The following is a 15,432-nucleotide window of genomic DNA, read 5'->3' as shown; positions in this document are numbered from 1 at the left end:
GTCACATGTGTGCAATTGGGCAGAGTGGTCTTGTTAGTGCTGTATCTCTACATTGAAAAATAAAAATAAGACATCCAGCACACGTACACTGCTACCATCAGGCAGGAAGTACCGGAGCCTTCGGTCCCACACCACCAGGTTCAGGAACAACTACTACCCTACAACCACCAGGTTTCTCATCCAGAGGGTTTAACTTCACTCACCTCAACTCCGAACTGATTCTACAATGTACGCATTCACTTCCAAGGACTCCTTTACAACTCAAGTTCTCAGTATTAATCTTTTATATTTGGACCATTCGTCTCCTTTTGCACATTGGTTGTTTGTTAGTCTTTATTATATGGTTTTCCCTTAAATTCTATAGTGTTTCTCCATTTTCCTTTAAACATCTGCAAGGAAGTGAATCTCAAGCTGACATAGATAATTGACTTTGGGGGAAGAGTCAATTCCAGGTGGGTTCCTGCTGGTGTTCCCAAGACCAAGTGAACCACAGGCCACGGGGGTCCATCAGTCAATGAAGCGCTACTTTGTGGCTCTTCTCTCTGGCCTCCGAGTTCAAGTTTGTCTAAAGGGTCCACGTATGTAACCTAGCCCCACGCTTCCGTTACTGAGGCAGTCCGCAATGGGGGAGATGGAGTGCCACCTTAAATGGGGGCCACATTCACATTCCAGGCTGGGAACGCACAGAGACTTGGTCCACTGAAACAGCCAACTGCACCGCCAAACCATGCTCAGAACAATCCCATTTCCCTCTCCCCGCATTCCCTTCAACACAGCCCAGATTCCACTCCCCCACTTACATGCACGAGAGGCGACCAATTAACCCACCCAGCCAGTACACCTCTGAGATGCAGCAGGACACGGGGGCATTCCCGGGAGAAAAAAGCTCCAGGGCCACTGGAGTTCTCCAGCAGCAGCTCGATTCGCTGCTCGTACACTTCTCACAAAGGATCAAGGACCAGTCTTATTCACCACATGCACTTACATGTGTTAGGAATCCGCTAGGGTGTGTTGGTCAGGGCGCGGCACGTAACAAAATACAACGTTCAACAATTATATTAAAAAATAAAGTAACGATACGAGATAAAAGGTGCATAAAATTATGTTTAAAGGTATTTATGATGTAAACAGCATTTGAAAAAGTGGTATAGAGTGCTTACAGTGCAGTGAGGGGTGGGGTATTAGATAGAGGCGATGGGGGGGCTAGAATGAGCAAATTTTGGAAGAAACTTTTATGTTGGTGTGAGATTTTTGGTTTAATAGCACCATAGCACTTTCTAGAAGGGAGCTTTTGTAAAAGGCAGTTTGCTGGTTGGATTGTGTCTGCAATTATTGTTCCTGCCCACTACTTTGTCCTGAACACACAAAAGTCTTGCGGTGATGGTAGACTGTAGCCAATGACCTTTATGGCTGACCTGACAGTGGAGAATCCCCACCCCACCCATTGTCACAGCCAACATTCCTCTCCCACTCAAAAATAAACCAGAACACAGCATCTGGTCAATATCACATCACTGTAACTCTTTCTACATCAAAATACTGTCGACACTTCAAAAGTACGTCAGGGTCTCTTATTACAAACTATTTCCATTGGGTTTTCCAGGGTTTTATACTGCCGTGGATCACCACCAACAAACACATTGCTGGTAATGTGGTCACTACGATAGCACAGGGAACCCGAGCCATAGGGAAAGGTTGAATGATTTAGGAGTTTATTCCCTGGAGTGTAGGACAATGAGGGGAGAATGGATAGAGGTATACAAAATTATGAGAGGGTAAATGCAAACAAGCTTTTGTCCCCCCCACTGAGGTTGGTTAAGAATAGAATTAGAGTTCACCAGTTAAGGGGGAAATGTGAAATTTCTGGATCAAGAGAGATTAATATTAGCACCAAATTTCTTGATGTTCACCTAGCAGAGAATCTCACCTGGTCCCTCAACACCAGCTCCATAGCAAAGAAAGCACAGCAGCGTCTCTACTTTCTGCGAAGGCTGAGAAAAGTCCATCTCCCACCCCCCATCCTCACCACATTCTACAGAGGTTGTATTGAGAGCATCCTGAGCAGCTGCATCACTGCCTGGTTCAGAAATTGCACCATCTCAGATCACAAGACCCTGCAGTGGATAGTGAAGTCAGCTGAGAAGATCATCGGGGTCTCTCTTCCTGCCATTACAGACATTTACACCACACGCTGCATCCATAAAGCAAACAGCATTATGAAGGACCTCACGCACCCCTCATACAAACTCTTCTCCCTCCTGCCATCTGGCAAAAGGCACTGAAGCATTCAGGCTCTCATGACCAGACTATGTAACAGTTTCTTCCCCCAAGCCATCAGACTCCTCAATACCCAGAACCTAGAGTGACACCAACCTACTGCCCTCTACTGTGCCTATTGTCTTGTTTATTATTTATTGTAATGCCTGCACTGTTTTGTGCACTTTATGCAGTCCTGGGTAGGTCTGTAGTCTACTGTAGTTTTTGTGTTGTTTTATGTAGTTCAGTGTAGTTTTTGTATTGTTTCATGGAGCACCATGGTCCTGAAAAACGTTGTCTCATTTTTACTGTGTGCTGTACCAGCAGTTATAGTCAAAATGATAATAAAAAGTGACTTGACTTTATTTGTCATATGTACATTGAAACACAGTGAAATGTATTATTTGTGTCAAATCAAACCAGTGTGGAATGAGCTGGGGGCAGTCCACAAGTACTGCCAGGTTTCCGGCGCCAACACAGCATGCCCACAACTCACTGACCCTAACCCGTACGTCTTTGGAACGTGGGAGAAAGCCGCCACACCCGGAGGAAGCCCAGGCGGTCACGGTGAGAGTGTACAAACTCCTGACAAACGGTGGTGGGAATTGAACCCTGATCGGTGATAGTGTTACACCGACCACTACCACACTGTACCACCCTTCAAGAGGAACTGGAGGAACTTGTTCACTCAGAGGATGAGGTGAGTGTGGAACAAACTGACAGAGGTGTGGATGCAGGTTTGACTGCAGCGCCGAAGAGAAGTTTGGATCAGTACATGGACGTCCACCAAATCATATTCTCCACGGCCAGATACGTACCACCTGTCCACCTCCCCTTTGATAGGAATTTGACCACAAGACCATAAGATATAGGAGCAGAATTAGGCCATTTTGCCCATCGAGTCTGTTCCGCCATGATCATTTTCCTCCTAGCCCCAATCTCCTCCCCCCCCCTTATCCCTTCATACCCCAAATAATGAAGACCTATCAATCGCTGCCTTAAATATACCCAATGACCTGCCCTCCACTGCCACCCATGGCAATGAATTCCCTCTGGCTAAACAAATTCCTCCTCCTCTCTGTTCTGAAGAGAAACACAACCCTGTCATGGTTTGGAGACTTGCATACCTCAATGACCCGGAGAGCTACACAGGATGGAGTCAGGGCTTTATGCTTTGGCTCTTGGTCAGGTCACCCATGCCAAACAGGTCAAAGGGTAGAGGCCAGACTAAGAGTGGTCCACCGATCCTCTAGGTTCGGGAGTTCACTCAGGGCTAACAGCCCTGACTGGTCAAACAAAATCGTTATGGAAACAGCAACGAAGAATCTTTCTACATCTGAGTGCAACAGTATTCCTGAGCCTCCACCTGGGACTTGCATGGCTGGCAGTAGTGAAAACCGAGAGGAAGCTACTGACGTGATGAATGAAACCCAAACACCACTAGAGATAGAACATAGAATAGTACAGCACAGTACAGGCCCTTCGGCCCACAATGTTGTGCCGACCCTCAAACCCTGCCTCCCATATAACGCCCCACCTTAAATTTCTCCATATACCTGTCTAGTAGTCTCTTAAACTTCACTAGTGTATCTGCCTCCACCACTGACTCAGGCAGTGCATTCCACGCACCAACCACTCTCTGAGTAAAAAACCTTCCTCTAATATCCCCCTTGAACTTCCCACCCCTTACCTTAAAGCCACATCCTCTTGTATTGAGCAGTGGTGCCCTGGGGAAGAGGCACTGGCTATCCACTCTATCGATTCCTCTTATCATCTTGTACACCTCTATCATGTCTCATCTCATCCTCCTCCTCTCCAAAGAGTAAAGCCCTAGCTCCCTTAATCTCTGATTGAAATGTATACTCTCTAAACCAGGCAGCATCCTGGTAAATCTCCTCTGTACCCTTTCCAATGCTTCCACATCCTTCCTATAGTGAGGTGACCAGAACTGGACACAGTACTCCAAGTGTGGCCTAACCAAAGTTTTATAGAGATGGAGGACCTTCATTGGTGTCCTAATGGGCATCCATCATCCATTCTAAATGGACGCCCTCTATTCTGAGGCTACGTCCTTCAGGGTCTTAGACTCATCCACCATAGGAAATATCCTCTGTATCAAGGCCTTTACTCCCACCGTGATTTGACAACGGGATCTTTCCATATGGGTTCTTCTTCACTGTAGTCAACCAGAACTAACAAATGAAATGTATTTCTATAGCAACCTCGACCTCTTTCTCAGAACCTCACAAATGGCTTCACTGCCAGATTTCTTTTCTATTTTTAAAGATGCTACATAAGTTGTAACTACAATCCAGTATCCACCATCCCACTGATGTTATCCACCTCTTTCTATATAGATTTAAAGAGGGAAAAAAAATTATTAACTGTGGGATTTCCCCACCTCTGAAATGTCTTCAGACATGGGGCAGCAGTTACATCTGACCAAAACCAAGGAAATAACTTAAAAACGCAAGATATTCTGCAGATGCTGGCAATCCAGAGGAACACACAAAATTGCTGGAGGAACTCAGCAGGTCAGACAGCCTCTATGGAGGGAAATACACAGTCGATGCTCCTGGCCAAGACCCTCTATCGGTACTGGAAAGGAAGGGACAGAGCTAGAATAAAAGGTGGTTCTGAAACATGACTATTTCTTTTCCATAGATGCCACCTGACCTGCTGAGTTCCATATTTGGAAAATATGCAGAAATCAGCCCTTGGTAACCACACCTCCACAGTGTTGTCATGAATGTCATCAAAAAGTTCAAAGTTCATTTGAGAGGGTTGCTCTGGATTTCAGAATCTCTTGGTGTTGATTAAATAAGGCTGTCAATTTAAATGGCTGAGGGCTGATAACTATGTATGGTTCCTGAGGCTCGTGTACCACCTTCCTGATGGCAGCAGCGAGAAGCCAGCATGTCCTGGGTGGTGGGAATCCTTGAAGATGGATGCTGCTTTCCTAAGACGGTGCTCCATACAGATACACTCAACATTGGCAGGGCTTACCCACGATGGACTGGGTCGCATCCACTGCATTTTGTCAGATTTTCCGGTTAATGGTGTTCCCACACCAGGTTGTGATGCAAACAGTCAATATACTCTTCGCTGCACATCTATAGAAGTTTGTCAAAGTTTTAGATGACATAATGAATCTTCACAAACTCCTGAACAGGTAGTTGCACCACTGTGCTTTCGTTGTAATGGCACTTGCGTGCTGGGACCAGGACAGATCCTCTGAAAAGTTAGCACCGAGGAATTTAAGGTTGCTGACCCTCAGTGAAGCCTGGCTCATGGACCTCTAGTTTCCTCAGCCTGACCTCAACTCCTTGGTCTTACTGACATTGAGAGAGGTTGTTGTTGTGGTACCATTCAGCTAGATTTTCAATCTCCTATAGGCTGATTCGTCACCACCTTTGATTTGGCCAACAAGTTGTTTCGTCAGCAAACTTACATATAACATTGGAGCTGTGCTTAGCCTCACAGTCATAAGTGTAGAATGAGTAGAGCAGGGGGGCTAAGCTCGCAGCCTTGTGGTGCACCTGTGCTGATGGAGACTGTGGAGGAGATGTCGTTGCCAATACAAACTGACTGGGGTCTGCAAGTGAGGAAATCAAGGATCCCATTGCACAAAGTATTGAGGCCAAGGTCTTGAAAGTTTTGAGAGGAGGATAGTGTTGAAAACAAGCCCAGAGCCGTCAAACTATAGCAGACTATTCCTGTGCACCACATGGCTCAGATTTGTAACAAAGTAGACTCTACCCACTCTATTTATTTGCCACTGAAGGGCAAATTATTCAGTCACAATGTCAAGTTACCACCTACGGATGGGATGGGGTCTGTTCCCAACGGCAGCCAATTTCACCTCAATCTCACGCTGCATTTTTAAACAACCTTTCCAATTGTCCTGGGAGCAGCTTTGCTCTTTTATTTAGTTAATTCATTATTGACTGACATCACTGACACACACTGACTTCTGTTATCTATCCTCAAGAAGGCAGCATCCATCATAAAGGTCCCCCCACAACCAAGGCCGTGGCCTCCTCTCACTACCTTCAAGGAGGGGGTACAGCAAGTCTGAAGACCCACACTCAACCGTTTATGAACAGCTTCTTTTCCCCCTACCATCAGATACTGGAACAGACAATGACCCCATGTACTCATCTCACTATTTTGCACTACTCATATTTTAAATAATTTATGATTTAAAGTACATATTACACATTGTACTGTACTGTTTCCATAAAACAACATATTTCACAATTATCAGTGACAATAATCCTGATTCCTCTTCTCCCAGCATGCAGCTGAATTGGACAACAGATCCCAAAGCCCAAGAACAGGAAAAGTCTACAGAAAGTGGTGGGTGGATACAGCCCAGTCCGTCACAGGCAAAGTCCTCCCCACCATTGAGCAGATTTACAAAGAGCACCGCCCAAGAAAGCAGCATGCATCATCAAAGAAAATTCCACCCCCACCCCCCCCCCAAACATCCAGACCATACTCTCCTCACCGCCACCATCAGGAGGAGGTACAGGAGTCTGAGGTTCCACATCACCAGGTTCGGGAAGAGCTATTACCCTTCAACCATCAGCATCCCGAATGGCGTGGAAACCCTCAACTCTGAACCGATTCCACAACCTACAGACTCACTTTCAAGAACTCTTTAGAACCGACGTTCTCACTATTATTTTTATTTGTGCGATTTCTTTTATTTTGTACTTTGATTGCTTGCCAGGCTTTATGTATATATTTTTTTGTAAATCCTATTGTATTTCTTTACGTTTCCTGTAAATGCCTGCAAGAAAATGAAACTTTTGAAACTTGCTTTGAACCTCGATAACCTTCCCCTACAGGTATCAAGAAAGTAGTTAATTTTTTCCATATTTTAGTAAAAATAAAATACAAGGAATATTGTTTGGGGGCTGAAATTAGCGGCATTCGCTATTAGTCCAATAATAACACAAATAGGTTTCTTGTTATCATTTAACACCAGGTCGCACTTTATTTGTCCCCACTACTCCCCGCACACTCGGGACAACTTTACGGTGGCCAATTGACCCCTGGGCTGAGGGAGCAGGGGGACAGGATTGAGCCCGGGTCGTTAAGACTGCGAGACACCACTTCTACCACCGCGCCCCGCGGGCTCCCAGCGGCACTCACCTCCTTCAGCCGCTCATTCTCCTCCTGCCAGTCCCTCGCCGAGTCCGCCTGCTCCTTCTTCACCTTGCTGATCTCCTGCAGGAGGCCGTCCAGCAAGGAAGCCGAGGGGCCGGGGCCGGCGCCCGGCTGCGGCTCCCGGCCTAGGAGCGCGGCGCTGCTCTGGTAGGCGGCCAGGCGGCTCTGCAGTTCTTTCAGGCGGGTGTCCTTCTGCGCCACTTGCTCGCTCAGGCGGCACAGCTCCTGCCGAGCTTCGTGGTAGAAAGTACCAATGGTGGAGCAACTTTTCAACTTGCTCTTGAGTGATCGGTTCTCCTTCTCCAGTTTATCCACCAGCTCCTGTAACTGGGTGAAACTCTCCAATAATCTCCCCGCACCGTCATTATCCAGAGACATGGTACAGGCAGGACTCGAAGCAAAGCAGAGAAAAAAATAATCCAATCTCCCTCACGCGCGCACACACACAAAAAAAGCAGCAATTAAAATAGATCTGTTAAAAGTTAAGCAACAATTTCCTCCAATTAAGACATCGTTAAGATGCCAAAGGAAGCACAATGTTGCTTGTAAAATATATGAAACGAAATGTAGCTATACGTTGATACATTATATATTATACATTTCTTAAAAGCTACTAAACTCCCGCTTTTCAAAACAGAGTAGTTATATGCTGATTCTGAGAGTCTGGTTGAAGTCTTGAAGGTCTGAACTTTCTCCCCGGACCATGAATCGTGTCTTCCATTCCATTGGCCCCGTGTCATTTCATCAAACCAGGGAATTTCCTCCCCGGGAATTCCCCCTCTCCCTCTTTGGATTTTTCGCGTACTTTTTACTCTCTCTGGCTCACAGAAAACATTGGTCTGTTCACTCGCACGTGTCTACCATCTTCTGATTAACGCTTCCAAGAACAAGGAGGAAAAAAAATCACCATTTTTTTTTCTTTCATAAGAAATTAAGAGGGCCAGATCTTTCAAAGTCTCGAACTGGAAGGAAGTTATTGAAGTCGAGGACGTTTTGGAGTGACGTTCAGGTGCTTCCTGTCTCGCCCTGCGAGTAATATTAGTTTCAATCCTTGACTTTTCCATAAATATAATTTTTAATCATTGACAGCCAGAGATTTTTTCGCAATGGGGCGAAATGGCTAATATAAGGGAACTTAATTTTAAGGTGGGAAAGTACAGGGGGCTGTCAAAAGCAATTCTTTATAGGGAGTGGTGGATGCGTGAAACACTATGATGGGTGGTGGTAGCGGCAGAAACATTCGAGACTTTTAACAGACTCTTAAATAGACACATGGTTGATAGAAAACTGGAGGGCTATGTGGGCGGGAAGAGTTCGACTGATCTTAGAGTGGGTTACAAAGTCGACACAGCATCGTGGGCCAAATGGCCTGTGCTGTACCGTTCTATGTTGGGCGCAGCGACGTTCGGGGTCAGCAAAGATTCACGAGAAAACGGTGGGGTGGGGGGAGTGAGCATGGGCTGCAGCTTTATCAGGCATCCTGGCTAGGTAAACTTGTGGATTGGAATAACTTTTAAGAAGTAGACTCTTCTGGGGATCCTGTGATTTAACAGGCGCGTGTTACTTTCTTTTTTTGGTATCGCCGTTCAGGAACTGATACTCGCTGCAGAACCTTCATCTAGTGAGCCGCTGGTTTTTACTTCCCGTACCGCACAACAAAGACTCACATGTCTCATCGGCTCCGTGTTGGTCTGTCATCTTCTCTTCCCCTCCCCGGCATCATTTTCTCCTCAGCTGACTTCCCCTGCGCTTTAGACCCGAGTTGGAATGGCCCAGAAAGCGGCCGTTCAGCCCAAGAGTTGAATCCATAATCTCGGAGTCCTGGGCCAGAAGCGTCAACTCTTTATTCCCCTCCGTTGATGCTGCCTGGCCTGCTGAGTTCCTCCGGCGTCTTGTGTGTGTTACTCTGGACTCCCCAGCATCTGCAGAATCTCTCGTGATCACCATTTCTCAGCTATTCCTGTCATCCTGAGTTCAACTACCTCTGTACTATCAGGGTCAAAGTTAATTTATTATCAAAGTGCATACAGATATATCACTATATACAACCCTGAGATTAATTTTCTTGGGGACATACTCAATAAATCCATAGAATAATAATCATAACGGAATTAATGAGAGACTTGTACCAACCTGGGAGTTCAATTAATGTGCAAAAGTCAACAAACTGTGCAGATACAGACAGAACGAAAGAGTTAGAATAAATAAGCGATAAATATTGAAAACATGAATTGAAAAGTTCTTCAAAGTGAGTTCATAGGTTGTGGGAACATCTCATTGAAGGGGCGAGTGAAGTTGAGTCAAGACCCCGATGGCTGAGGGGGAACTCTTCCTGAACCTGGTGGCGTGGGTCCTTAGGTTCCTGTACCTCCTTCCCCATGGCAGCAGCGAGAAGAGAGCACAGCCTGGGTGTTGGGGGTCCCTGACGATGGACGCTGCTTTCCTGTGACAACATTCAGTGTAGATGTGCTCAATGGTGGGGAGGGCTTTACCCGTGATGGACTGGGCCGTATCTACTACTTTTTGTAGGATTTTCTGTTGAAGGGCATTGGTGTTTCCATACCAGGCTGTAAGATTTAAGAGCAATCAGGCCTTTCAGCCCGTTGAATCTGCCTTGTAATTTTCAGTCGTGGCTAATTTACAACCCAATTCTCCCGTTTCCTCTGCGTTACCTTTTCAGCCCTTATTTACCAGTCAAGCACCTATCTGTCTTGGACACACCCACAGGCGTCTATGACAACACATTTCACAGACTCACCACCCTTTGGCTGAAGAAATTCTGCATCATCTCTGTGCTAAAGGGATGTCCCTTTGTTCTGAGACCGTGCTCTTGGATCCTGGAGCCTTCCACAAAAGGAAACATTCTCTCCACATCCACTCTATGCAGGCCTTTAAATATCCAGTTGGTTTCAATGAGACTACCCCTTACACACATACCTCTCCTCCTGATCTGAACTTTCTTACCTTTCCCTTCAATTCTCGAGGGAGTTAATAGTGACTCTATTTCTACTTATCGTTAATGTGGAATTCCCCACAATCAACCCCCCCCACTCCCCGCACAGGGGGAAATCTCTAATTCTGTCTGGGTTCACTGCCTTTCTGGATGGTTCAGAAGTGGGTTCAGTCTCCGTAAGATTCAGACGTCATGCGTACGGTTCCAAATACTGCATGTCTCTACAGACGTGGGGTTGAGGGAATCACTGGGGACTTCGTCAGAGTTTTCAACATCTTCAAGTTCAACTTTATTTGTCATTCAACCATACATGAATTTCCATGAATACAGCCAAATGAAACAGTGTTCTCTGGAGTCAAGATGCAAAACACAGCACCAACAGTTATACACAGCACAGGCACATATAGCACATATAAGATATCAGTGAAATACAGTCACACACAAAAAAAAAATCATAGTCCAAGTCCCTGATTCCATGAACGTTGCAGCAGCCTACAGTTGAATACAGTACAGCTTGTCTTCTGCTGAGCAAACACTGGGGGGCAGTACCAACCCTGCCGGCACTGACACTGTGTCACACCGCTCCTGGCGCTCCACTGGAGCACACTACTTGTGCCAAATAGACCCTCCTCCACATTTATGAGGCTGAGCAATGGTAGTATGGCAATTGATTATTGTTAGAATATGTTGGAGCAAGCTTTGTCAGAGAATGTAGAACAGTACAGTACAGGCACTTCGGCCCACAGTGTTGTGCCAGCCCTTTAACCTACTTCAAGATCAAGGTAACTCTTAGCCCTCCAATTTTCTTTCATACAGTCCCCATCTAAGACTTAAATATCCCTAATGTATCTGCTTCTACCATCACTTAACACTCTGTGTAAAAACCGCACCTTAACAACGCCCCCCCCCATTACTTTCCCCCAACACGTTCAATTTACATGCCCCTTGAATTAGCCATCAGATCTAGGAGCAGTGACTCTCCTGCAACCATCAGGTTCTTGAACCGACCTGCACAACCCTGACCCTACCTCAGCATTGGAACATCACGAACCACCCCTTGCACGAATGTGGATTTATTTAGAGACACGGCACGGTAACAGGCCCTCTGAATGACAAGCCCATGTGACCAATTAACCTCATCGTAGGTTAATGTGATCAATTAACCTATTAATCCATATATTTTTGGACTGTGGGAGGAAGTGGGAGCACCTGGAGGAAACCCATGTGGTCACGGAGAGAACATACGAACTCCTTAGAGACTGAGGTGGGAATCGAACCGGGTCACTGAAACTGGAGTAACACTACACTACCATGCCTCAGTTTGTCTCTAATTGCATCTTTTGCATTAATGTCTTGTTCTTGCACAAACCTTTTCCCTCTCTGTCTTATGTAACTTATATTCTGGGTGCTGCCTGTGGTGCCATTGTAGATGAGTCTTTCACTGTACCTGTGCCTCACATGACAATAAAGCTGGAAGGTTAGGTAAAAGATAAAGATTAGTTCTTTTTTTTTGTCAGATGTACTTTGAAACATCAAAACATAATGTGAAATGTGTTGTTTGCGTCAACTACCAACACAGTCCAAAGGTGTGCTGGGGGCGGCCCCCAGGTGTCGCCACGCTGTTGGTGTTAATTTAGCAGACCCACAACTTACTATCCCTAGCTCGTATGTCTTTGGAATGTGGGCGCAAACTGGTGAGGAATGGGCCACACAATAAATGTCGGGAACACCCGGCAGTTCAGGCAGCATCTGTAGAGGGAGAAATTGTTAACGTTTTAGGTCTGTGTCACTTCATCAGAACAAAGTCACTTTGATCTGAAATATTAACTGTGATCTTGCTCCCTGAAAGTGGTTAGACAAGTGGGTAGGGCAGGAGTCATAGCCCTAGTCATACTTTATTGATCCTGGGGGAAATTTGTTGCTTTCACCAGTTGGGGCATGGAATATTAAAGTTAGGAAGTGGTGTTCCATCCGAATTACTCATCGGCTTGCCTATGTTTGGAATACTGAATGGAGTTCTGCTCACCGTTTTACAGCGAGGTTGTGGAGGCTTTGAAGAGGGTGCAGAAGAGGTTCACCAGGACGCCGCCTGGATTAGAGTATTAGGTATAAGAGTGGTTAGACAATCTCAGGTTGTTTCTCTGGAGTGTCGGAGGCTGATGGGAGACCTGTTGGAAGTTTATAACATAGACAGAAATAGTCACAGTCTTTCTCCCCCATATCAAAGTTCAAAGTTCATATCAGATGTCAGAGGTTAAAGGTGAGAAGGGGGAAAGTTCAAAGGTGATGTGGTGGGTATCTGGAACGCACTGCCAGAGGAAATGATGAGGGCAAATGCAATAACTGTGTTTAAGAGGCACTTAAACAGGCAGGGAATGATGGGATGTAGGCCTTATGCAGACAGAACAGACAGAGTGGGCTGAAGGACCTTATTATAAGACCGTATTTGTCACATGTGCATTGAAACCTACAGAGGAATGGTGTTGTTTTGCATCACTCACCAAAGCAGTTTGTGGATGTGCCGGGGGCCAAGCTTCCAGTTCCAGGAGAGCATAGCCACAACTTACTAACCCGTACATCTTTGGAATGTGGGAGGAAACCAGAGCACCCGGAGGAGATCCACACAGCCACAGGGAGAACTTACAAACTGTGTGTTGTTTTGAGATATTACCTCCCCTCCTTGCTCCCGCACTCGCCCATCCCTGTCCCAGACCTTCCCCTCACCACCCCATCCCCATGTCACTGCTGCCTACACCACCAGTGGGAGGACAGTCCATGATCCATTTGCTTATTGAAATGTACAAGATGAGACATATTTCAAAGCTCAAAATAGATTTATTATCAAAGTACATATACTGTGTGTCACAATGTACAACCCTGAGATGATAGAGCAAAGATCCACTCAGCCAGATGGTTTGAGATGAGGCTATTTTAATGCAAGGAGTGTCAAGAGCAAGGCGGATGAACTTAGAGCGTGGATCAGTACGTGGAACTATGAAGATGTGGCCATTACAGAGACTTGGATGACTCAGGGGTGGGAATGGCTGCTGAGTGAGCCAGGCTTTAGATGTTTCAAAAAGGTCAGGGAGGGAGGCAAAAGAAGTAGGGGAATGGCACTGCTAATCAGGGATAGCATCACGGCTGTAGAAAAGGAGGAAGTCATGGAGGGACTGTCTACTGAGTCATTGTGGGTGCAAGTCAGAAACAGGAAGGGGGAATAACTCCACCGGGTGTTTTTATAGGCCCCTGAATACTAACAGAAACATCAAGGGGCAGATATGGAGGCAGATTCTGGAATGGTGCAATAATAATAAGGTTCTTGTGACAGGCAATTTTATCTTTTCTAATATTGACTGGCATCTTCTTAGAGCAAGGAGTTCAGATGGGGTGGAGTTTGTTAGGTGTGTTCAGGAAGGTTTCCTGACACAATATGTAGATAAGCCGACAGGAGGAGAGGCAGTACTTGATCTGGTATTGGGAAATGAACCTGGTCAGGTGTTGGATCTCTTGGTGGGAGAGCATTTTGGAGGTAATGATCACGACTCTGTCTCCTTTACCATAGTACTGGAGAGGGATAGTCACTGCATCAGGGCTCCAGGCCCAGGTTCGATCCCGAACTCCCGTCATATTGTTTTTTACACCTACGCTCTGTCCGCTAGAGAGAGCAGGATCTCCCAGTGGCCACACATTTTAATTCCACGTCCCATTCCCATTCTGATATGTCTATCCACGACCTCCTCTATTGTAAAGATGAAGCCACACTCAGGTTGGAGGAACAACACCTTATATTCCGTCTGGGTAGCCTCCAACCTGATGGCATGAACATTGACTTCTCTAACTTCCGCTAATGCCCCACCTCCCCCTCGTACCCCATCCGTTATTTATTTATATACACACATTCTTTCTCTCTCTCTCCTTTTTCTCCCTCTGTCTCTCTGAATATACCCCTTGCCCATCCTCCGGGTTCCCCCCCACCTTGTCTTTCTTCCTGGACCTCCTGTCCCATGATCCTCTCGTATCCCTTTTGCCAATCACCTGTCCAGCTCTTGGCTCCATCCCTCCCCCTCCTGTCTTCCCCTATCATTTTGGATCTCCCCCTCCCCCTCCAACTTTCAAATCCCTTACTCACTCTTCCTTCAATTAGTCCTGACGAAAGGTCTCGGCCTGAAACGTCGACTGCACCTCTTCCTAGAGATGCTGCCTGGCCTGCTGCGTTCACCAGCAACTTTGATGTGTGTTATATGGATACTTTGTCACATTATTCACCAGGGAAAAAGACCTTGGTAATTGTGGGGATGACTTAGAGTGGACTGAAAAGCTTTAGTGTATAGACATTAAGAAAGAGGATGTGCTGGAGCTTTTGAACAATATTAAGTTAGATAAGTCGCCAGGACCGGACGAGATATACCCCAGACTACTGTGGGAAGCGAAGGAAGAGATTGCTGAGTCTCTGGCTACGATCTTTTCATCATCAATAGGGATGAGAGAAGTACCAGAGGATTGGAAGGTTGCAAATGTTGTTCCCTTGTTCAAGAAAGGGAGTAGAGATAACCAAGGAAATTATAGACCAGTGAGTCTTACTTCAGTGGGCAAGTTGTCGGAGAAGATCCTGAGAGGCAGGATTTATGAGCATTTGGAGAGAAATAATCTGATTAGGGATAGTCTACATGACTTTGTCAAGGGCAGGTCATGCCTTACGAACCTGATTGAATTCTTTGAGGATGTAACAAAACTCATTGATGAAGGTAGAGCAGTGGATGTAGTATATATGGATTTCAGTAAGGCATTTGATAAGGTTCCCATGTGAGGCTCATTCAGAAAGTAATGAGGCATGGGATCCAAGGAGACCTGGCTTTCTGGATCCAGAATTGGCCTGACCACAGAAGGCCAAGGGTGGTTGTGGATGGTTTATATTTTGCATGGAGGACGGTGACCGGTGGTGTTCCACAGGGATCTGTTCTGGGACCCCTCCTCTTTGTGATTTTTATAAATGACCTGGATGAGGAAGTAGAAGGGTGGGTTAGTAAGTTTGCTGATGATACAAAAGT

At 46.0% G+C, this 15,432-nt stretch overlaps 1 protein-coding gene across 2 annotated transcripts in view; it reads right to left on the bottom strand.

Annotated features, from left to right (window-relative positions):
* Positions 1 to 9,131, bottom strand: part of tnip2 (TNFAIP3 interacting protein 2) — a 40,443-nt gene extending 31,312 nt beyond the window's left edge. Inside the window, exons 1-2 of one of the 2 annotated variants that reach the window (XM_063047727.1) lie at positions 9,099 to 9,131; positions 7,417 to 7,822 (exon numbers count right to left, since the gene is read on the bottom strand). In XM_063047727.1, coding sequence (XP_062903797.1) covers positions 7,417 to 7,809 — 393 coding nt within the window. In that variant the 5' untranslated portion in view covers positions 7,810 to 7,822; positions 9,099 to 9,131. Of the gene's footprint in view, positions 1 to 7,416; positions 8,399 to 9,098 lie in introns of those variants that run through there. The other variant, XM_063047726.1, reaches the window with a different exon arrangement.
* Between the last annotated feature and the right edge of the window lie 6,301 nt (positions 9,132 to 15,432).

This window comes from Mobula hypostoma, chromosome 5 (assembly GCF_963921235.1).
Source record: "Mobula hypostoma chromosome 5, sMobHyp1.1, whole genome shotgun sequence".
In the NCBI taxonomy this organism is placed as follows: Eukaryota; Metazoa; Chordata; class Chondrichthyes; order Myliobatiformes; family Myliobatidae; genus Mobula; species Mobula hypostoma.
Note: the sequence above shows the minus strand (reverse complement) of the source record. Positions and strands in the feature narration are given on the sequence as shown.